This window comes from Ruditapes philippinarum, unplaced genomic scaffold (genome assembly GCF_026571515.1).
Source record: "Ruditapes philippinarum isolate M1 unplaced genomic scaffold, ASM2657151v2 ctg2659_1_1_1_1, whole genome shotgun sequence".
Lineage (NCBI taxonomy): Eukaryota > Metazoa > Mollusca > Bivalvia > Venerida > Veneridae > Ruditapes > Ruditapes philippinarum.
In genome coordinates, this window is record NW_026852469.1 from 127,002 (window position 1) to 150,524 (window position 23,523).

A 23,523-nucleotide genomic window follows, 5' to 3' on the forward strand; every position below is an offset into this window, starting at 1 on the left:
CAAACACAGAAAATAGCAATTTAAATTAGATTGCCATGCCGATAATTGACAGGTATCACAATGTTAACTGATGTTGTGTATACATCGATAGGCTTGATCAGAGTTGTGGTGCATTTTTAAAGTAAAATAGTTGTGTTGTTATTTTATCAATTCAAGTTAAATCTATCGATGCCAAGTGTTCATGTCCCCTTTATAATGACAGTGTAATAAAAGCAAACAGTGTTTTGTTACAGCATGCCATTGCGCACTACATTGTTAAAACATTAACTCTTTTGATAGAGTCGTTGGCGGACTCATCAATACATTCCGTTCACATGTACAGTGTTAAGTAATATGTTTTCAAGAAAAGGAGACATTTATATAGATACCTGTGCTGCATTCTCATTATACATGTTTTTTAAAGCATCGGCATCAAATGTGCATGTAAATAAATGGCATCTGTATACAAGCTTACTTTACCAGGATATCTATACTACGTGACAGGTGATTGTTTATGAACTACAACATAGATTTAGGACAACTGGTACGTGGCGATTAATAACGGCATGTTTTGTTAAAGAACCACATTTTGTTTGACAGCTGCAAAGTACTAATAATCAAGTTATTTCTATGTATTTCTGTCGAGACAATAGTGATGGTGATATATTTCCGCTGTGCCAGAAACGATTTCATGTTATTTGTGTACGTTCCACACCCACATATTGCCGTTCACCTGCAAGATTTGACATTCAATTGTTCTATGAATTCACCTGGCCTCTATTCTGATGACTGATAATTATATAATTTATTGACTTATCCTGCACCTATTTCTGATAAAAAAGACAATGGCATACCTTGGAAATACATTTTGAAAGAATATCAAAACGTAAAACAAGTATTTTAACATCACTTGATCTTGTATCAGTTTATGGGTATTACGTATCCATATTTATTTTCATATTTACTATGAAAAATGTGATACTTTCTGAAATTTCAAATCAAATTTCAGTAGAAGTTTCCTATGTCATTTCTGAGATTTTGCCAGAAAGTCAAAACAAAGTGTCTGCTTTAGAGGAATGAAAATGTTCGGTATAAACATTATCTATCATGTCATCTAAAAGACCGGTGCGTGTTACAAATAAACCGTAAGAATTAGTGATCATTTTTGATATTCTTAAGATGTTTTGAACATATTTTGTTAATTTCATTTAAATAGTTCAGATTCTTTATACAAAATAAGTATTTTCAAAAAGGAAATGAATAAATTTTGTCTAGCGTAATAACTCTTAATATTCATTTATTTACTTTTCACCAACTTTGTAATGGTCATATGACGACATTCCAGCTTTATAGGAAGAAAAGCTCAGGTGCTTCGCTGATAAATTAAGATAAGTATCCGCATTTCATATTGTTCATGACTTCGACATAAGGTATAAATAAGGCCTAAGTGTGTGCGTTTGTGTGTGTGTGTGTGTGTGTGTGTGTGTGTGCGTGCGTGCGTGCATGCAGGCGCTCGTGTGTGTGGATCACTCTACATTTATTACGTTTAAATAGCGGAAACATTTATAAATTCATAAATAAAAACGTCAGTGACATTATTATCGCATAGTGACATACTTGACAAGCTTATGAGAGTAGCGTGTATTTTAGAAACAGTACTTGAGAAATTATGAGTACAAGTACAGAATCTTTTCGCATTTATACTGATAACTGAGTGCAACGTAACTAACGGTAATCAGAAAAACACAGTACTTGTACCTAGAGTACTTAATACACTTGTAACCCATTTCAAGTAAATACTATGGTATTTAATCAATTAATATTTTGAAAACATCAACAAACTATATATGTGATTCAACCATATGAGTTTTCGTTATTTCCGTTTTCCGCCCCTCAAAAGAAAATTTCAGGTAGGACAAGTGTAGGTAAAAAAGGTGAAATTAAAATATGTGTTATGCATCATCATGATATCTATACATACTTCATTTCCCAAATGCATCAGAGCCTAACTACGCAAATAAGAAATGTTGAAAGGCAATTTCAATGTAAAGGCAATTCCGCTTGATATTGTGATACATGTAAACACGAAGTAAATAAACCAGGTTTGTCGATTACATTGAACAAATAATTTGTGATAGCAATATCACAAATTATGGCAACCAGTTATGCCTTTTTATCAATAAAAACATTCTAATACACATATATTATATTCAAAGGAGAGATGAAGGAAATAGACTTTGACATTGTCTTTATAAAAGGTATTGCAGTGTCTTGTGAGCACCGGATTATTATTAAATGATCTTCTTGTAAAGCCACTGGTGGTCTAAATTGACATTTTTTAAATAAAATTCTAGTCAAAAACAATTCCAGCAAGAAGTAGGTTATGTCATATAAAGGTTTGATTTATGATTTTAGCACTTAAGGTTACGTGTCTCTTGTTAACAATTCTTCAAAGCAATATTTTGTCTTGCTGTTTTTTGTTTGTGTTTTTTTGTTGTTTTTTTTTTTGTTAATATTTTAGAATGAGAAATCCGTTGAACATATTCCAGTATCAGGGTCACTTTCCCAAAGAGCGCCCCCATTTGTTCTTGCAGCTTTAACTGAAACCTTATCCAATGCTTTCAGTAAGGTAGAAGTACTATATGAATGGCATGTTGACCATCTACTTGTATCATCGAGTCCTAGGCCTCTAAAAATTGCTTGGTCATTGGCAACGATCTCAAAATACAAATATTTGTCCGATGTGATGCAAAGTTGAAGATTAAACATGTAAAGTCCTCCAACAGGTGCCGTGAATATTCCAGTTGTTTTGTCATACGCTGATCCATTGTTTGACATAATTGATGAAAATACCAGTGTTTCTTTTATAGCAGGTGACTTATTCTTGATTCCTCTTGCACTAAAGTGAATTATTTCTGCTTTATCTGTGAAAATACAAAAAATAACAGAAATTATAAAGATTAATATCAACCAAAGTGCAATAAAATGAAATGATAAGTTCCATACACACTACACCAATAATGATAATAATAAAATCTTAAAGCGCTTTTAAAACACTCAAAACACTTTGGTTATTTGTGTTGAATGTTAGATATAAAGCACAATTAAATATCATTGTCACATGATCTTTCTCTTTCATGTGCTGAAGCCGTCTAAGAAAATTCTTGTGCATGATTTTGAATTTGTTATAATCATTTAAATGGGCATAACTCTATCACAAATGGATTGCAGGTAAACTCAATCTAAATCTATGTTTGTATAAAATTTAATGCCAAAACAATCACAATAATTACAACCCTTAAACCTGTAAAATATGTAATTCATCAAAAGTTATTCTGCAGAAACCACTAATATTTTTTTGCTGAAAATATGCGTATAATGGACATAACTCTATCAATAACGAGTTGATTGAACGTAATCAAATACTTCAACAATTATAACAAATATTCTCACATGCACAGGAAGAAAACGGTGAAAACGATTTAAAACTTCCCAAAATAAAACATTTTTCACCTCTCCCTCCGACAAAGCCTTTTAAGACAAGGGCGTATATCGGCTTATTTTGAGTATACGCTTTGATCATCAAGCTTGGTTTATTTCATTTTAAAACATTTTCTTTTTTTTTTTTGTTAGTTTTCTTTTGTTTCATCATAACTTAACAAGAGATATAATCAAGGAAAATATTGCTTTAAATGATGATGGTCATATTTATTACATTCCTTATACGTTTTCAAAGATTTGTTTACATTTAAAACATCTAAAGCCACGTCGTAGAATTATTTTTTATTAGTATTAAGTCCGTGGTTATTATGAATAAATGCCGAGGACGTTATTTATGCGATATGGAGGCCGTATAAAGTCGCCCTTACTTATGATCAAAGATGTTATTTTTTCCATTTTTTAAGAAAGTTCAGCACAACATTACTGTATGTACATGTTACGTGTTTTTTTAGTTTCTTATATTGGACCATTTTCATCTTGGTTGGTTCCAGCATTCCTACTTTAATACTGTATAATCACCCTTAGGAATGTTTTCTGCTTTATAAAATTGTCGTTTTACGTTTTGTCTGTGATATACAGGTTCCATCACCTCAAATCCCCACTCAAAATTCCATTTTATTTAGTTCTGCCCATGGTTTTCTCGTTTAGGGCAAACGCATTCCTTGAATTGAGGACCACGGAATAGCAATAACATGTAACATTGAAGGTTCCATAATACTGGCCGTATGAACACATATGCAGATATTTCTTAATTCAAAATTTTACCATTTCAACTGAATATTGCTTAAGCCGGTGCTAGGGGTGTGGACATTAACTTGCATTTTACAGTAACCATGAACAGGCTCAATTCAACCGAGCTTGCAACATTTTCAATTTGTCGTTTTTGGCGTTCTTTGGGGTTTCCATTTTATTCTATTTTAAGTTCGGATCATGTGATTTTTTATGAGAACTTAAACGTAATTTGAGCAAACACAGCTTAATTGACAATTCAAGGGAAAAATACATCAGTTTTATTGTGAGAAACTAGATTCTACCGTATTGAACTTTGTAAGTTTTAATATACATAAAGGAAGACACTCTGTAAGTTACTGTACTGTAGAGTACAGATACAGGAATTTCAATAGAGAAACATCAAGTAGATCTTATTAAAAATAGTGCTACTATCAAGTGTATTAAAGACATTTATACACGTGGAAAGTGATAATCTGGAATGAATAATGCACTCGGACCGACTATCACCATCCGGTCCTACCTTTCCGTATATAAACCTCTTATTTAACACCGCTGTGACCAAAATTGATTCTTACACAATCGTACAAAATTATTGTGTGACGAAAAAGTAGTCTGATTAACTACTGTACTACCTGAACGATTACTATTAATATGAAAACTACTTGAACAGATATAAATCGTTTCCGTATTCAAAAACACAAAAACAGTACATGTCAAACTTTACCTTTCTCAGGTTTTAAGTCCTTCAAAATATTTTCAATATCCACGATCCTTGATGTTATTTGTTTAAGCATTTTGGTAGATTCAGTTCGTTCAGTTGTTATATAAGCCAATGTGTCGTGAAGGTTTCCTTTAGTTTCATCAACGTCCGCCTTAAGTTTGTCCACTAAAATCTCCACCGTAATCATCTTTCTTAATGTTTGCTCCTCATAGTGAAATTTTGAACATGATTGTTCTGCTGATAACAAAGCCAAAGAGCAGAAAAATATTCCTAGGGATCGGAACATCGTCACTTACTGGGATGTTTATTATTATCTCCCTGTAAAGTTTATGAAAGATCTGTACTTTAGGTAGCGATGTTTATACAAACCATCATAAGGGCTGGTCATAATTTTCTGTTAACATTACTAACTGTTTGTGATTACTCTGACACGTGACAAAAATTTATTTAAGATGATACGGTGGAAAGTTTAAAGGAATAAAAAGAGTAATGCTTTTTCAAATTTATTCCTAAGAAATTTATAAAGTGACATATCAGACAAAATGTTTGTTTTTTTATCTCAATTTTTGCTTTATCATTCTAGATCAAATTATAAAAAATAAGTCTCTTATGGTGTATTGCACGTCGAACCAATTTGTTCGGCCACATTTTAGATACATAATTCTTCTACTTTTACACCTCTGACGTGTCTTGCTTTTGTATATTTGTATCTTACTTAGACACTGCATTAAATATTGCAGTGAACAATATCCGAATAGAGAGTTAGGTCAGATCGTAATGAAGTAATACCTGCTAGCAATGCGTAATTACAACCTTTATTTTAGTCAAATTGACACATTTGTTATTGCAAGCAAATATTGACAATCACTATTTCTTCATCTGTTCTCGAAACGTCATGATTTTGTAATTCGGCATATCAATATATTTATTTGGATTTTTATGTTATATTAATTAAGATGATTGACAATATATTGTATCAGCTTTACATAATTGAGTATCAACTAGGCTTGAACTTTGCGAACATCCCTTTATGTAAAAACATACAGAAGTAATACATTGTGAGTTCCTTATGAAAGTCTTACATCTTAGAACAAGTACACCCCTGTATATGCTATATGCAGAATCTGGCAGATACCCAATTAATATTACAATTAAATGCAGGATGATTGGTTTCTGGAACAGATTAATATTAGGAAACAGAAATAAAATTGCATACAAAATATATCAATATATGATTAATTGCCAAGATTTTGAATTTAAATGGCTCAGCTACATTAAAAGTATACTTTCAAATACTGGTAGGAATGACTTATGGCTAAATCAGACAAATATTCAGAGCAAAACGATCAAATGTGTTATTAAACAGGTACTTTTAGATCAGAATTATCAAATGTGGCATGAAACTCTACAAAATTCAAGCAAAGGGAGAAATTATTCTATATATAAAGAAAATATATGCCTTGAAAATTATTTATTGACTCTTGATAAGGGAGATTTTATAAATATGATTAAATTTAGAACAGGAAACCATTTTTTCCCGATAGAAATCGGCAGATGGGAAGGTACAGATTTTTCTGAGAGAAAATGTTCTCTTTGTAGTTTAAATGACATAGGAGATGAACTCCATTATCTGTTGAAATGCACCTTTTTTGATGACCACAGAAAAAAATATATTAACAGATATTATTATAGGAATCCAAACATTATAAAATTTAAAATGTTATTAACGAATTCAAGTCCTATGCAATTACAAAAACTTTGTAAATTCATTAAATACTATTTGAAACAATATGGAGGTAATGTTTGTAACAAATCATGCAATATAATGTTTGTCAGGGAAAAAAATGCTTATTTATATTTTTCGAAATTCTGTCAATTGCCATTATCTGTTCATATTAAGACTTCATGTTTGCTTCACGCTGACTATTGTTGTCATCTTTAATATGCTATATAGAATGTATATTAATGCCATAACATGCAAACTGTATAATAACGCAATATATACTAGTAACCCGATTCTACATTGCAAATCAAATTAATGTTCCCAACCACTTCCCTACCTGTCTAAACATGGCATAAGTCTAAAAACGCAACACAAATTAATAAATTAATATCATAAGAAAAAAGGTTAAACAATTAGTTTTGCGCAAAATACCTTTTTTCTGTTGACAAGTACGCACATTAATCCGTGTTTGTTTTTTGTTTGTACTAGTAAATAAAGACATACTTTCTAGAAGCGCGACACACTTTAACTCTGTCACGATTCGCACGATCTAATTCAAGGTCAACAAATTTGAACCAATCAGATAAGACTGAAATAGACACGAATGCCAATACTCCTACAACTGTCTATAGTCTGTTTTAAGATTCATACCATTTTCACACCTGTATAAATATACGACTTCACCGTTTGGAATAATTCTCGCATCGCCCCCCCCCCCACTCCCCTCATCAATGTACTTATTATAATAAATGAATATTTAAATTTACTGAAAATATCGCTTTATAATACTGTTTGCATACACCACATGTCATGTGTTTTGAAATTTGCATTTACTCTGAAATCTCATATGTCTTTTGATTTGAGATAATAATGTATTGTTCTGTTCTGTTCTGTAATTTGTAAACATATTTTTACAGATAATAAGATAACTTTCAACCCAGGGATAAAAAACAAACGTTTTTGTTTTCGAGATACATTGAGATAAAATATATGTTCGCAATTTTCTTTTTTATATCAAATTACAATGTCCTGTAGCACACATCAATCCAAATATTTTCCTTCGATGCATGTTAAACATGATAATGGAAAATCAACACCTTGTTTTCGTCTTTACTCTAGTGATGTGTTATAAAAGATACTTAAGGGATTACTTTAGTGATACTTACCGATATTGGTCCGATATTAGTACTTAAGAACCCAAGCAAAGGTTCATATTAAAGAAAGTTTTCAAATGAAATTACAAATGAAAATACAAAATAATTTCTACCAAACATTAATTTAGATTGATGAATAACATAATTGGTTCAATTCATCAAACAAATGTTAACCAAAGAAAATCAGTAAACTTTTTATAAGAAGTGTAATAGTTTAATGCCTGGTATATTATACATTTTCTACATAATTTTGTTTAGAACGGACACTTTTCTTTGCTATTCACTATTATGAATAATAATTATCAATAAAAACAACATGAAATTAAAAGATGGAAAAGTCAATGTCTCTTTTGATATTGAAATACTCTGATTTTCGATTTCATTAATAGTATAATATTCTTAAAACAACGAACAATTCTATTCTCATAAACCACGTGTAACACAACGTACCCTATGTGTAATACGAGAAATGATAAAAAATGACCGGAGTCTATAGATGTTTCATAACCTGTTTATAAGCCCATTATGCCTTAGAAATGCTTTTTTTTCAAAAGCTTTTTAATTATTATATACTTTAATAGTATCCAAACCGAAAGCATAGAATCTGTAAGATTCTATTATTTGAAAAAAATACTATTCATTTAATACAAAAATATTAAAGTTAACACATTTTATTTTAATTCAAGTTTATAAAGAAATTCTTAACAAACGAGCAAAAACAAACATACAAGAAAGAATGTTTACTCTGGTGAGAATCCATAAGATTTTTATCTGTTTATATAAACAAGTACTGTTAAATTATTTTTTGTTAAATATTCTAAAAGAAACACAACCAATCTTAATTCAAATTTAAAAAAAATTGTTATCAAACAAACAAACAAACACAAACAATCAAGAGAGAATGTATACTCTGGTTCCAAAGAAAACTATATAACTTTGTATACAGATAGAAGCGTCACATACACCAATAACTGTCATATTTGCCAAATGCGTACCAGTTTTGACGTGTACTTGACAACGATATCAAAAGCATTTAATCCCAAAGGGTAAATATTCACATCTGTTTGCTCACAGTCTGTATATGCATGTTATCTAAATAAACTTTTCATAAAATAATAAAATAGGCGACAGATATATGTCATACTTTGATCAGATAAACTTTACTAAATTTCTTAATCATAAGAGTGAGAAACACAGAATTTCACAAAACAAATTGTTTGTAATTAGTAGCGTTACGAAATCATGATGCTTAATTTCTAAGACCTGGATTTTATATTTGTCGGTAAAAATTGTGTGATCTTACCAAAATGAAAATATGGAATGTGAAATATAAGAATGCAGGCTGAAACAACATATAAATAAATCTATAACAATCTTTAACACTTTAACAACTGTTCAACTGACATAAAAGATAAGCTATTTAAGTTCGGTAGTATGAATTGATATCTCTTAGAATTTGTTCATCATTATACAAATTATTTCAAATAACATACTTGTCTAAAACAATTTCAGCAAGAAGTAGGTGAAGTCATAAAAAGATTTGTTTTTAGCAAATCAGCAGCATCCTAGTTTACTTGTCTCATTTTAACAATTCTTCAAAGCTTTATTTTATTTATTTATTTATCTTCTATTTTAGAATGATAAATCCGTTAAACATATTCCAGGCGTCGGAGTCACTTTCCCAAAGAGCGTTCCCGTTTGTACTGGCAGCTTTAACTGAAACCTTATCCAATGCTTTAAGTATGGTAGAAGTACTATATGAATGGCATAATGACCATTTACTTGTATCATCGAGTCCTAGGCCTTTGAAAATTGCTTGGTCATTGGCAACGATCTCAAAATACAAATATTTGTCCCGATTGATGCAAAGTTGAAGATTAAACATGTAAAGTCCACCAACAGGTGCCGTGAATATTCCGGTTGTTTTGTCATACGCCGATCCATGGTTTGACATAATTGATGAAAACACCAGTGTTTCTTTTGCGGCAGGTGACGCATTCTTGATTCCTCTCGCACTAAAGTGAATTATTTCCGCTGTTTCTGTTAAAATACAAAAAGACAGAAACTATGCAGATTAATATTGACCAGATTGCAATTAAATAAAATGATAATTTCCATAATCAAAGCGCTGAAAGCACTGCTGGGGCGCATTATGTTGATTGTATAGTGGTCTATTGTTACAAGCAGATGCCATTCCTACTTTCAAAGCAGAAAACAATATTTTTTTACTCGATTATTCGATAAGAATAAGTAAATTATCCTAGTCATCTGAACGTCGGCGTCTATCACCTCAATTTTTTTCCCGAAGTCCATTGACATATGGCATTAAAACTTTGCCACACTTGATCCCGATCAGGATCCATATGTTAAAGATTGCCTTTATGGTTTCAAGATATTTTCGTATTCCATAGACATCTGGCTTTGAAATAAATTGAAAATTTATACATTTCTTTGCAAGCATACTAGCTAGGACTCTCTCCCATGCTTATATCTGTAGAATGGTTTTTTAAAACAAATTTGGTCCTTTTGTGAACTTAAAATATTTTAAATAACCAAGGTTCTTCTATTGTCAAGCACTAAGCATAAAGTTGAGTGTACTGTCCTACCGACAGCTATTGTATACCTTGTGAAATATAACTCCTTCAAACTTTTGTTGAGTTATTATTATACTGTCATGGTTCAGAACTGTTCACTATTAAGGGGAGAAGATGTGTAAGCGGCCGGAAAGCTCAGTCGGTAGAGCCGCGGAACGGTATTCCGAGGGTCCCGGGTTCGAGTCCCTGTCAGACTGCACATTTTTCTCACCCTGTGACAATACTTACGCAAGAACTGTCTGAGGACAGTAAGGCTCGACTATTCGAAAAAAGTTGTCAAAAGGGTGTTAATTGAGTATATGAACACATAAAACTGACGGAAAAGGTACAAAGGCTTGGATTAAGATGTTTTATCAAGTAAATCACTGCTTTATTATCATGAATGCATAAAATTCTCCCAAAAAAAGGCACAAACCCTTCAGTAGTTATGGAGATAACATGCTTACAAGCAAAACTTTACCATTAATCTCTTAGTTGAAAAGGGGAGAAAAATCAGCTTAAATGCTAGATAAAATTATGGATCTTGGTCAGTAACCTACATGTACAATTATGACCCTAAATGCATGTGAAGTTTTAATATTGTAGGCAGAGTTATTCAACTTCTCAATCTGATTGTACATTGTTACTATAAATAACTATTGTAAGTTTCAATTGAATATCTCAAGCAATAATCGAGATATTTGACTTTAAAATTAACTTTAACCAACGCAGACGCGGACGCTGGGTTACTACAATAGCTCTCATATTTTTCAAATAGTCGAGCCTAAAACCCACGAAGTCATGGTTGAGACCATATAGTTATTCCATATAAAAATATACATGTATATATCATGGAAAACTTTTTAAGATAATACAATGGATTGTAGTGTATAACACGAAAATCAGTGTACTTTTACTGTATTTATTCAAATAATCATACAAACATCTGTAAATAACTGGAACAAAATATCAGTAATCACATGTATCGCCTCATGATGGCCAATTTCATGTTGGGTCAAATTTTGTGACAGACGGACAGTGCACAACTAGACTTGGTACTGATCATTCCTGTAAAGTTTGGATAAAATTGCACCAATAGTTAATGAGGAGTAGACCGGACAAGCTTTTGCGTATCTGGCAACACACAGGAAAAAACACCTTTTTATCAAGGGCCATTACTCGGCCAAAAATCATTCAACCAGAAAACCCGTGCAATATGCGCAAGGACTTGAGCTTTAGATTAATCCTGTAAAGTTTCATTGAAATTGCATTAGTCGTATAAGAGAAGTAGTCCAGACAAACTTTATAAATAAAAATTATTAAAGGGCCATAACTCTGACAAAAATCATTGAACAGGAAGATGCTGACAATATGCACAACTAGACTTGGTACTGATCCATTTCTGTAAAGTTTGGATGAAATTGCACCAGTAGTTTATGAGGAGTAGTCCAGACAAGCTTTTGTGTATCTGGCAACACACAGAAAAAAACACCTTTTTATCAAGGGCCATAACTCAGCCAAAAATCGTTTAACCCGAAAACCCTTGCAATATGAGCAAGGACTTGAGCTACAGAACAATCCTGTAAAGTTTCATTGAAATTACATTAGTAGTATAAGAGAAGTAGTCCGGACAAACTTTAAAATTAAAAATTATCAAAGGGCCATAACTCTGACAAAAATCATTGAACCAGAAAATGCTGACAATATGCACAACTAGACTTGGTACTGATCATTCCTGTAAAGTTTGGATGAAATTGCACCAGTAGTTTATGAGGAGTAGTCTGGACAAGTTTTGTGACGGACAAACGGACAGACGACGGAGAAGTGATCCCTATCTATCGCCACTACTCCGTAGAGGCGACACAAAAACCATACAAAAAAAACAAAAACTGATGATGACAGAACGGGGTATCACTTTATGCCTTTATAATTTTTTTGCTCAAGTGATTTTTTTTCCGAAGAGCTACATGTGAAATTGCTGCCAAATATACATAGGTAAAAACTATTTCAAAGCTGCATGCATTCATATAAATATATTTAAAAAAATTCAAACTTGAGTGAATAGAAAAAAAACTCAAGGATAGCCCAAACTTGTTAATTATAAAAAATATATATATACTGAATATTATGTTGTAGTAGCCCTCTGGGGCTTTGTATTTTGCTACAAGCAGCGGTGGGAAATTGATATCTTGCGAGACCAAAGGGCGAGCTAGATATCAATTTTCCAACATTGCAAGTAGGCAAGTAGAAAAATGAATAGCCCCAGAAAGCTACTACAACATAATTTTCCTTTTATAATATACCTTTTCGTTTGAAGTATAAATGATTTTCATTATACTACACTTATATAAGAAATTTCAAAAAAAGAAATGTAGCTGTCAAGAAATAAATTATGACTGACAGATGAATACCTAATTTGTGCAAAACCAGCCACACCTTTTATTATCTTGGTTGCCGTTTCCATATACTACGTTATACACAGCTAAGATCAGAACCAACGTCAAAAATAGTCCAGTCCTTTCATATATGGTACTGTATTTGTCTCTAACATAATACAGAATTTTCTAACAGTTGAAGCCTATTTGCGCTTCAAGATTATCCTGTACTTTAGGAAGAAAATTCATAGGTATATAATAAATGCTGTCATTGACATTTTTTATGTTTATATTTTATTATATGTATTTCTTGCAATCCTATTTATAGCTACAAATTCTATGAATTAAAATAGAAAATGAAGATAGCATGCAGACGGTGTTGATATTGTGTGTTAAAAATTTAAAGATCATTGGAAATCATCCGAGTAACCAAATATTCGATCTGAAAAATGACCGAGTACTCGAGTATTGATTTAAGTATTTGTTGCCACCCCATAAAAAAATAAAGTACTTGACAAGATCAACTAACATCTAAATAAAAAACTTTGAAAACAGAATTAATTATTTTGAAGAATTCACTCTGAGCTGTATTATTCAAAATGGGTGTTCAAACACATTGAAAACATTGATAAGTCATCTCGACTCATGTTCTTGGTGATGAAGTGGTGCCTCAATATAGTTATCACTGCAATCTATCTTCCCTCATAACTCCTACTATTACTGTAACTGTCAAACAAGCATCTCTGTTTTCTGAAATAGAGTTTTGAAAAAGTTTATTGCTGACCGAGATATTCCATACTTGTATGTTAACTTTTTTCAGCATTTCTCTGTTAGAATTACTCTGATTTATAAAGGTATAAAACCAAACTAGAAATGTGTCATCATGCCACGGATGCCCCCACATGCAGCCAAAATTTCAGATGGTGCATTAATTATTTTTTTCATTTTAAGTTCAAAGCCCTTAAAACTTTTCGATGTTAACACAAACCATTTTCATACAATGTTCAAGGCACTGAAATGATTCAGTCTTAACCTTTTAAAAATAGCATATTGCATATTTGTAGCCAAAATAATGGCTAAAAGTATGAGTGCTGAAACTGAAAGTTCAAAATTTTTCCAACATTCAGGAAAGATAAGTTTGTCTAAAATCATTGAACCACGACCAAATTCAAACTAAAACTGCTTATTCCTAAGATGTATCTATATTATTTTCAAAGTGAAAGGGGCATTACTCTGCCAAAAAATCATCAAACCATGACCAAATTCCAACTTGACCTGCCCATTCCTTTGACATATCCATATGTTAAATTTAAGTTGAATATGTAAAACTGTTGGGTAGATAATGAACAGAAACTGTAAATTTCATATCATTTTCAAAGTGAAAAGGGCATTACTCTGTCAAAATTCATTGAACCATGACAAATTCGAACTTTGCCTGGGCATTCCAAAAACATATCCATATGTCAAATGTGAGTTGAATGTGTTGTACCATTGGGGAGATAATGAACAGAAACTGAAAATTTCATATTTTTTTCAAAGTAAAAGGGGCATAACTCTGCCAAAAATCATGAACCATGACCAAATTCGAACTTGACCTGTATTTTTTCATGACATATCCATATGTCAATTCTGAGTTGAATGTGTTGTACCGTTGGGGAGATAATGAACAGAAACTGAAATTTCATATTATTTTCAAAGTAAAAGGGGCATAACTCTGCCAAAAATCATTGAACCATGACCAAATTCGAATTTGACCTGTATTTTTTTCATGGCATATCCATATGTCAAATTTAAATTGAATGTGTGCAATCGTTCTTAAGATAATGAACGGAAACTGATGATGACGGAATGACAGAAGGATGGAGGATGGAACAGGGTAACACTATATGCCCCGGCCATTACATGGCGGGGGCATAAAAATGCGCGACCAATGCCAGTGCTCAAACCCTCTGTGCATTATTTCACAAACGAGCATCTGAGTAGAACCACTTCCTTTTTTTAAAGCTAGCTGGATTGCTTTCTCACATTAAAGAATCCATATTAAATATAATAGAACATTGATAATTGCTACACAGTCTCTTTGTAAACATAAAATAAGCATGTTTTGTGTTTACATAAAGTAGCTATGTAATGTTAAAACACCACATGCTAATGGTGGTCACAATATAAATATATAGTGTTGTTATGAAACTGACAGTTTTTTTTAAGAAAGGACCAAATTGTTTTTGTCTCGTAAGAAGGAACATGGCTTCCATTGCATAGTTAATTCATTATTTCATTCAAATTAGACATATTCAAAAAGAGTTTCATAGAATTCAATAAATTTTTATGATTAAAATATTTTACTGATGAGCATAGTATATCTTTAAAGGTAAGTGGTTTAGGTACATTACTTTGACTATGGTCACCCCAATTAAATCTATTTATTTGCTTAGTAACACAACTTTTCAAAGTCATATAAATTTGTAAATGTGAGTGATTCTGATAATCTATATACAGTTTGAGCTAAGTCAAGATGAGATGATTAGATTTTACTGACTGCTTACTACATGAAGTCACTATTTCAATGTCAAATGCCTTGAAAACTTGAATTTCAAAATACAATTTAAGTCAATTACATGTCACAAATGAGCCGTGTCATGATAAAACCAAAATAATGGGTTTGCGACCAGCATGGATCCAGACCAGCTTGCCCATCCACGCAGTCTAATCAGGATCCATGCTGTTCGCTTACAAACCCTATTACAAGAAGAGAAACTGATAGCAAACAGTATGGATCCTGATCAGACTGCACGGATGCTCAGGCTAGTCTGGATCCATGCTGGTCGCAAACCCATTATGTTGGTTTTGTCATGACACGGCTAAAATGTTTTTGCTATCGACTTTTGTTCCTAAATTAACAACAGATTGCATGATGAAATGATATTGAAATAATTAATATACATTTGGCTCTTAGTGCCAAGCTTACTGATTTTAAATAAGCCTTGAGTCCTGTGTTGGCCTTTAAACATGTCAAATATTTAGAAATTATTTATTAAGGGAAAGTGTATACAAATAATCATGTACCTCTTCATTATAGCCCATGACATTGAAAAAACATTGTGTCATCTGTTTACTTCAAGGTTAGTCACATTGACAGTATTACATTTTAGACTATCTCTCTTGATGCATTCTCAAAATGGGTCCTCTTAATTTCACATTCATCAATCTGACAAAAACCTCCTGAAAAAGAAAAAGTTAGAAACATATGCCACTAATTATGTCAGTTTAAATGTCAAATAAATACTTTGAGAAACTATTTGGTCAAAGTTGTAAATGCACAAAGATTTTCAAACCATTAACATTTCCTTTTTAACTTTCTAACATATATAATGTATGGTCTTACTTGAAGAAAATGCTTGCCCGGAACTGAACACTACCAACTTACCATCTTTTTGGTACCACTGAAAATAGATAGTAAAGGCCTTAATCTTTTTATTCTAAAATAACAGTTAAATAACATCTTATGAAATTATGACTAATAAGCATGTTAAAAAATTGAGAAGAGGCAATTTTTTGAGTCATTCCACACAGAACTTATGTAGAAATGACTGACCAATACAGTTAATTCATTCTATTGAGCAAATGTTATTTACACAATTTATGGAAATTATAACTAATTATGAATTCAATATTCATCACTCCACTTATTGTGAAATCATTTATTCAAAAGACTTGCATTCAAGTATGATATAAAATGTATAAAGGTTTATGGTCAGAATAATAAGATTCTAGTGTACCAAATTTTTGCACTTTATTCAAAGGCAAGCCGCAATTAATATGATCAAGACAGCTGCCATAATCAGTAGTTACTGAATCAATGAGTTGAACTGAACTGAGTACTTCCTGTATAATTTTAGCAACTGGTTTGTTCTCAGTATAATCATAATTGAAATCTCCCATTAAAATAAGCTTTTTTAAAATTCCAGTCACTTTAAACTCTTTTGAAACAATTTCCAAAATATTGAATAGAAACCCTGAAAAATATGCAACAGTAGCACACCTTGGAGGACAATAAACAAATCCAATAACTATGTCTTGTAAACACAGTAAAGCACATTCTATGTCAGAATGAGTAAAACAAGTAAAATGACAGACATTAATATTTTCCTAGTAATAAATTGCTATCCCATGTGAGGCCTGACCCAAATTGGAAGACAATACACAAAAACCATCTATGCTGTACTGCTCAGATAAAGGACCAGTTAATCTAGTTTCTACTTGCTGGCGTAGTGAGCGCCCTACACGGAAACCCTTAGTTGGTTGGTGTGTGTGGGATACTGGTGTATTATTATTCACGTTTTTTTTTTGTTAAATGAAGGTATTTTATAACACAAAAGTTCAGTGTTGATGTTATTTTATTTATTTTTTATAGTTAATTGTAAGTTTTTAAATACAAAATAATTATATAGTTTACATATATATATTTTTACAGCTAGTACCTGAATTTTGCTTAAGTTAGTTTTACTTATTTATTTTTTAAGTTAAGACTTGATGTTATACATTAACATTTTTAGATAAGACTTAAGATGATGTATGTTTCCAAATTAAAATAAGACTATTAGATGTTTTAAGTTTTGAAATTATTAATGTTTTTATAATTAATTTTTTTAAAGCATTTTGATGAGGAAATGCTATGTTACACATGACACGTTTTTACCTTAATGGCCTGTATAATTATGTTTCACAGCTTCTCAGCAAACAACCAACTGTGCCACAGTTGAAATCTAACAAACAAGCCTTTAATCACACACCTGAAATAAAAACTTTTCCTAATTAATACAATATTTCTTTTAATTTATTACATTCTTCAATAAAACATTAAGAAATATTGATAAAGTTAAATGTTCATTTTCATTTCCTGTATTTTCAATGTAAATATTCATTTTTATTGCATATTTTCACAAGTGTCTCCTAAATTTAGCCTACACACAATAGACTGTAAAGAATAATAGGGCAATCCGGGTCAGCTCGGCCCTAGAACATACTCGGCCCCAAAGTCAGCTCGGCCCCTTTTCCAACTCGGCCCACTTTCTAAAATGGGTAAAAGACTCCTATTGTTACGGGCTATAATTATCAATCAATGTGTATGTTAAGGATACCGATTAATAAGGTGATAATTATGATTGACTCATTCATTCAAATTTGATTAGTAACCACCTGCAATTAATTAGACGCTTATGATATTAAGTAAACACCTTTTTGTTTCATATTTTTTTGAAAATTACTTTACAAACAAAATAAATCTAAGGAAACACATTTTTATTATATGTATATTAATTTTATAGAATATGCAAGACAAATAAATAACTTTTTTTCTAAATATATCGATATACTTTATTTCGGCAGAAGTACAATGTATAATTATATAATAATAAAAAGATATTTCTTATGCCAGGGCATTTTTTCCTTCTATAACAGGGGCCGATAACAGGCCCCTTCACAATTCAAAATTGCACTTTTTTTCACAAAGCGGTGGGAAAAAATTCACAATTTCAAAAGAGATTTCATAAAATTTTTGGACTTTGTCTTCAAGTTTCATTGTTTACCTTCTGGTAAAACTTGATTTTTCCCTATTACAAACATGTAAATAGTTTTAATCAAGTTATATGGCATTTGTGCATGTTTACCAGATTAAAGTACAAGCTCAAAGCAGATTTTACAGAAATTGTTATCAAGTTTCATCATCTTCAGTTTTAAAATTTCATTAAATGGCAAATTTTATAATGTCATTTTTCACAATTTTATGACATATCACACTTTTTTCACAAAATGAACAGGCCCAGGCCCCTTCACAATTTTGGCAAAAAATGCCCTGTATGCCGGCTTTACACAGGAGATGATCATTATACCAAGCCCTCTTACAATATAATTCCCTTTTATGCTCACTATGAGCAAGTTGTGCTCTGGTGAGCATAAACAGGAATTGGGATCACTATTTATCTGTTGTCCCTAATGTGTAATTTTGCTTCTCTTTAAATGATATATCTGAAATCAAAGCACATAAACAACACTACAGGACTACTCTTTCATAGTTGTTTATATTGTTCTATACATATGTCAATGACACCTCTTATATAGAAGTACATACGCACACCTTCATTACTTATTAATGCCTCAACCTTAAATATTTGGCATGTGGTATTGCCTTGTTTACCACTTTAAAATTTGATTATGTATCTACATCATATCGATTTGTTATACCAAGATGAAGTGGACATAATTTTTATTAAAATGCTTAGGGAAAATATGTGAAACTGTAAGTCTTATTGATATAAACTTCAATGCCTCCAGCTTTAATATTGAGTATGTACCAATGCCTTGAGAACTTGTACAAATCTTTGTCTGTCACTCATTCCAATACTAAATAACATATTACAACTTAACTGCGTATAAGAGACTACCTATCTAAAAATATTCTGGTCAATGTCAACAGGCCATATATTAAATGTCCATAGACAACGGGACTTCATTCTATCTGTTTCCATGCATCTTCATATATACTCATATTCCTCTTTGTTAAACTGAGATAACTGACTTCAATAACTTTATATGTCACTTTAAGATTATATCTTGATGTTCGCTGAAGTCTCTTCAGCTACCAGAACTGTCATTTTTACATTTAAACACACCCCTGGAAAAAAATTACGAAGCGAGTCGCTACTAGCTTTTTTAAAAGCTAACCTTGTTATTCATTTACCTTAACAACATGCAAAGCAAAGTAAATACGTTATATATATTTTAGTAAAGTGGGCCAAGTTGGTATAGCGCCGAGCTGACTCTTTTCCAGACATTCAAGGGAAGGAACTGCTAAACTTAAAATTTGATAAGGTCAATTCAGTACAAAAAAAGCTTCACCCGAAAATGGCCGATTGTGAAGAAAATTTGTAAAAAATACAGCTTTAGATTGAAACTTAAATATCAACGTTATGAAATAAAAACATGAACATCAGTCATCTTGAATAACGTTGTATTTTTTGTAAGCAGCCAGAATGCGAATATCGGTATGTCTTAATACCGAATATGACTTATATTTTACAAAGTAATAATTTCTTTATTATATTATAACGCTATTTTGCATGTAAATTCATTGTATGATTATAAAACATCGTACCAAAAAAAAAGTCATAAAAAATTACTTTGTAAAATATAGGTCATATCCGGTATTTAAAATCATATCCGCGGATATATCTCATATCCTGTATTAAGTCATACCCTGTGAATGTTTCTGCAACGATTTGACGACGATTTTGCCACTGATAAATGCAAACCAAGCAAAGTTATTCAACAGTTAGGTAAAAGGGAGATAAGGTTTTTGTAATATAAAACTTACAACTCGTTTTTACACGTGGAACTTCTATATTATCAGCAAAACTTTTTCACGGATGAACTTGTAAACAATGGCGATTGCGGGAAGCGAAAATAGTTCGTATTCATACGCATGCAATGTTTTTCTTAAATTTACACTTTTAAATGAAGCATTAGGCCCTATAAGCTTTAAAGTTAGCTGATCTGAAATCCGTATTCCATTACTTGCTAAATTTTTGATTTCTATGACACTGAATTAACTTGTGACTACATGTAATTTGTACTATATTTATGCAAGTACTTTGGCTATGATCGACCGCTGACGTAGTAATATTAAAATCGCGTAAAGCAAAAATATACATACAATTTTAAAAGACGATTGCAAAATTTAGTACATAATTGGCCAGTCAATTTTAAAATAGATAGGGAACTATGATTTTGGGAGTTACTGCGAAGTTTTGGAACTATTTTGCTTAGCGTAGGTAGCTGACTAATTGTGTTCAAACCATAGTAAATCTGAATTTGTCGTTATTCCTTTGGGGGCGCATTGCGCATGCGCCCCCAAAAACTACACACCATAAAAAAGAATAATCAAATCTTAAAGCACTAATCCAACACTCTAACACTATTGTTAGTTATTTGTTGAATCTAAGGGCATTTAAATATGATTATCACATGACGTTTCCCTTCATGTGCTTAAACCATCAACGAAAACAAATAGTGAATGTGTATTTGTTATAATGACGTTTGAAATATGGGAGTGTGGAAACGGTTTAACGTAAAATACCTCTTTTAGTACAATATACGTTTTGCTACTTTTATGACAAATTATTTCAAATTAAATGCGCTTTCATTACATAAAAATATACTTTTTATTTTCACAATTAAGTGATTTACACAATAATAATATATAGTGGATATTCAAGTGGTATTTAAATAAATATTTCATGAGTAGCGGTACCACGAATGGAATATGATGAGTGATTGATTGATTTTCTTTAGACCGGGCGATTTATCATAGTGATAATTTTCATATCACAAGATGAAAATAAATTTTTAATAATGAATAAAATACATGTCCGACATTACCTTTTTCATCCTTTAAGTCCTTCAGAATATTTTCAATATCCACAATCCTTGAGGTAACTTGTCCAAGCTTTTCGGCAGATTCGGTGCATTCAGTTGTTATGTTAGCCAATGTGTCATGAACGTTTCCTTTTGTTTCTTCAATGTCCGCCTTCAGTTTGTCCACTAAAATCTCGACCATTATCATCTTTCTTAATGTTTGCTCTTCATAATGAAATTTTGAACAAGATGGTTCTGCTGATAACAAAGCAGAAGAGCACAGAAATATTACTAGATATCGGAACATCGTATCTTACAGGGCTTTGTTATCCTTACTTTCTGTAAATATTACTAAAACATTTTGCGGAGGAAGAGATTTATATGCTAAGTATAATAAGGGCCGGTCAAAATGTTCAGTAAATTTTTCAATTTTTTCCATCGCTATAACATGTTCGAAAATTATTCAAAGTATATTTGTGCAGCCTATATCATACTACATTTGTATTATTAAATATTACTAGATATCGGAACATAGTAGCTGGCTGGAATGTTTATTGTTGTCTCCTTGTAACGTTTACTCTAGGGAGCGATTTATATGCGAATCATCAAAAAGGCTGGTCATACTTATCTGTTAACATTGCATGTTTGTAATTGCTATGGCACGTTTTTGAAATAATAAGAATTATATACGTTTTTCTATTTCTCAGCATATATTTTTATATAATTATATAATTAGTACATTTAGAGTGATTTGGTACTTTGTTTGGAAGTAAAAATACTTCTTTACTTTAGGTTTATATTTTGATATTTTGCTACTTTTATAACAAATAATTTCACATTCATCACTACATTTTTCTGGTGACAAGCATCATAAATGCTATAAAATCAATATTAAACCCATGTTTGCCAAATATAGTCATTTCTGAGGTTCACTATGTATTTCAACGCTAGACAATATGGTTGTTTTATTTCAATACTTTTTATCGATTTGTTGGAATATCAAACTAAAGAAATTAATGTTTAAGTTGTATATTGCATTAAATCATATCGAAAATGTTTGCTCAACAAAATTCTTTAATACATTTACCCTTACAATTGTGAATATGTTTAATGGACGTGTCCTGCTTTTAATTTTTTTATATTTAGGTAAAAAAGATTGATTTAATGCAGATTCAATGTAGTGAATAATGTACGAGAAAAGTAAGATTATACATAATTGAAGTTATAGATGCTTGTTTTCAGAATTTAAACTGATTCGGAACTATAACCTTTATTTCCGTCAATCTGACTCTCTTTGTTATTGGAAACAGATACTGAGCATCATTTTTTGTCCTTTTTCTCTTAAATGTATTATTATCAATAAAGCAAAGATGTGTTTTTATTTGGCATTGTTTTTGTGATGCTTATTTAACTAAAGATAATTGACAGTATATAATTTTTGGCTTAATATTTAGAATCAACCGGACTCGAACATTGCAAACAACCCTTTTAGCATTTGTTTTTTGTAAACATATTTTTTTCAGATTGTGTAAGTATAATCCATGGTTTTACCAATGAATTAGAAAGCAACATTTTAGTTTTCGGAATTAGCTTTGATAAATATTTATGTTACCAATTTTCTTCCGAATATTAAGTTGTAAATATTTATGTATTAAGCATATTTACAGCAAAAGATTTTCTTTTGATGTATGTAAAACATGGAAATCGAAAATCAACAGTTTATTTTCTCCACAGCTCTAGCTAATGTTTTATCATAGATGATTAAGCAATTACTTTGGTGCAACATATCGGATGAGAAAACAATTATTGAAAAATATACTTTAACAAAATACAATTACTAGTAGTGTCGAAATTCATAAACAAATACAATTACGTATATAGTTAAATGTGTAAATATGGAATAATCAGTCACGTGTATCTTTTTTCTATTATTGTACTTGAATGAAGCGATTTCACTTTTACAGTACAAAGTCTGGCAAAGTATAGCTTAATTGCCCAAAACAATTAAACTGTGCAAATAATATACAATAATATAAAACATTTCCTATGACAATATATTGATGATATAAAATCTAAAAGCGACATATGCATAACAAATCAAGATATTTGGAAAACAGAAAGCATTGTCTGATGACTTTCACATCTGCATAGATTTCAAATTGTCACTCTTCATATACACATAAAATGATCAAGTTATTTTAATGATAATAGTTTGGGTTTAATTTGAGTAAATTGCCGAACTTTCCAGGTTTTGGTTGGTGCCTTCTGGGTGCCCTACTTTGGTGTGTCGGGCGCTGCATCCTGTGAATGTTGCCTTTGTCTTGTTGATCTTACTTATTGTCTTTTTTTTCTT

At 31.3% G+C, this 23,523-nt stretch overlaps 2 protein-coding genes and 1 long non-coding RNA gene across 3 annotated transcripts; all 3 read right to left on the minus strand.

The window, feature by feature from the left end:
- Nucleotides 1-2,122: 2,122 nt before the first annotated feature.
- On the minus strand, nt 2,123-5,263 carry LOC132714068 (complement C1q tumor necrosis factor-related protein 6-like). Its single transcript, XM_060696805.1, has 2 exons — nt 4,937-5,263; nt 2,123-2,903 (listed from the first exon to the last, which is right to left on the minus strand). The coding sequence occupies exons 1-2, from the start codon at nt 5,217-5,219 to the stop codon at nt 2,497-2,499; spliced, it is 690 nt and encodes a 229-aa protein (XP_060552788.1). The 5' UTR covers nt 5,220-5,263; the 3' UTR covers nt 2,123-2,496.
- A 3,298-nt stretch (nt 5,264-8,561) lies between these two features.
- On the minus strand, nt 8,562-21,526 carry LOC132714083 (uncharacterized). The gene is made up of 2 exons (XM_060696825.1): nt 21,195-21,526; nt 8,562-9,850 (listed from the first exon to the last, which is right to left on the minus strand). The coding sequence occupies exons 1-2, from the start codon at nt 21,475-21,477 to the stop codon at nt 9,438-9,440; spliced, it is 696 nt and encodes a 231-aa protein (XP_060552808.1). The 5' UTR covers nt 21,478-21,526; the 3' UTR covers nt 8,562-9,437.
- On the minus strand, nt 15,574-17,581 carry LOC132714077 (uncharacterized). Its single transcript, XR_009623519.1, has 3 exons — nt 17,458-17,581; nt 16,144-16,201; nt 15,574-15,980 (listed from the first exon to the last, which is right to left on the minus strand). It is a non-coding gene; the product is annotated as an uncharacterized LOC132714077 (long non-coding RNA).
- Nucleotides 21,527-23,523: the final 1,997 nt, after the last annotated feature.

Excerpts from the sequence above, each read along its gene's own strand:
- LOC132714083 (XM_060696825.1), bottom strand. The coding sequence starts at position 21,477 with ATGTTCCGATATCTAGTAATATTTCTGTGCTCTTCTGCTTTGTTATCA. Across the intron at positions 9,851-21,194 it reads GGACTTAAAGGATGAAAAAG|AAACAGCGGAAATAATTCAC; the intron begins GTAATGTCGGAC and ends GTATTTTAACAG.
- LOC132714068 (XM_060696805.1), bottom strand. The coding sequence starts at position 5,219 with ATGTTCCGATCCCTAGGAATATTTTTCTGCTCTTTGGCTTTGTTATCA. Across the intron at positions 2,904-4,936 it reads GGACTTAAAACCTGAGAAAG|ATAAAGCAGAAATAATTCAC; the intron begins GTAAAGTTTGAC and ends GTATTTTCACAG.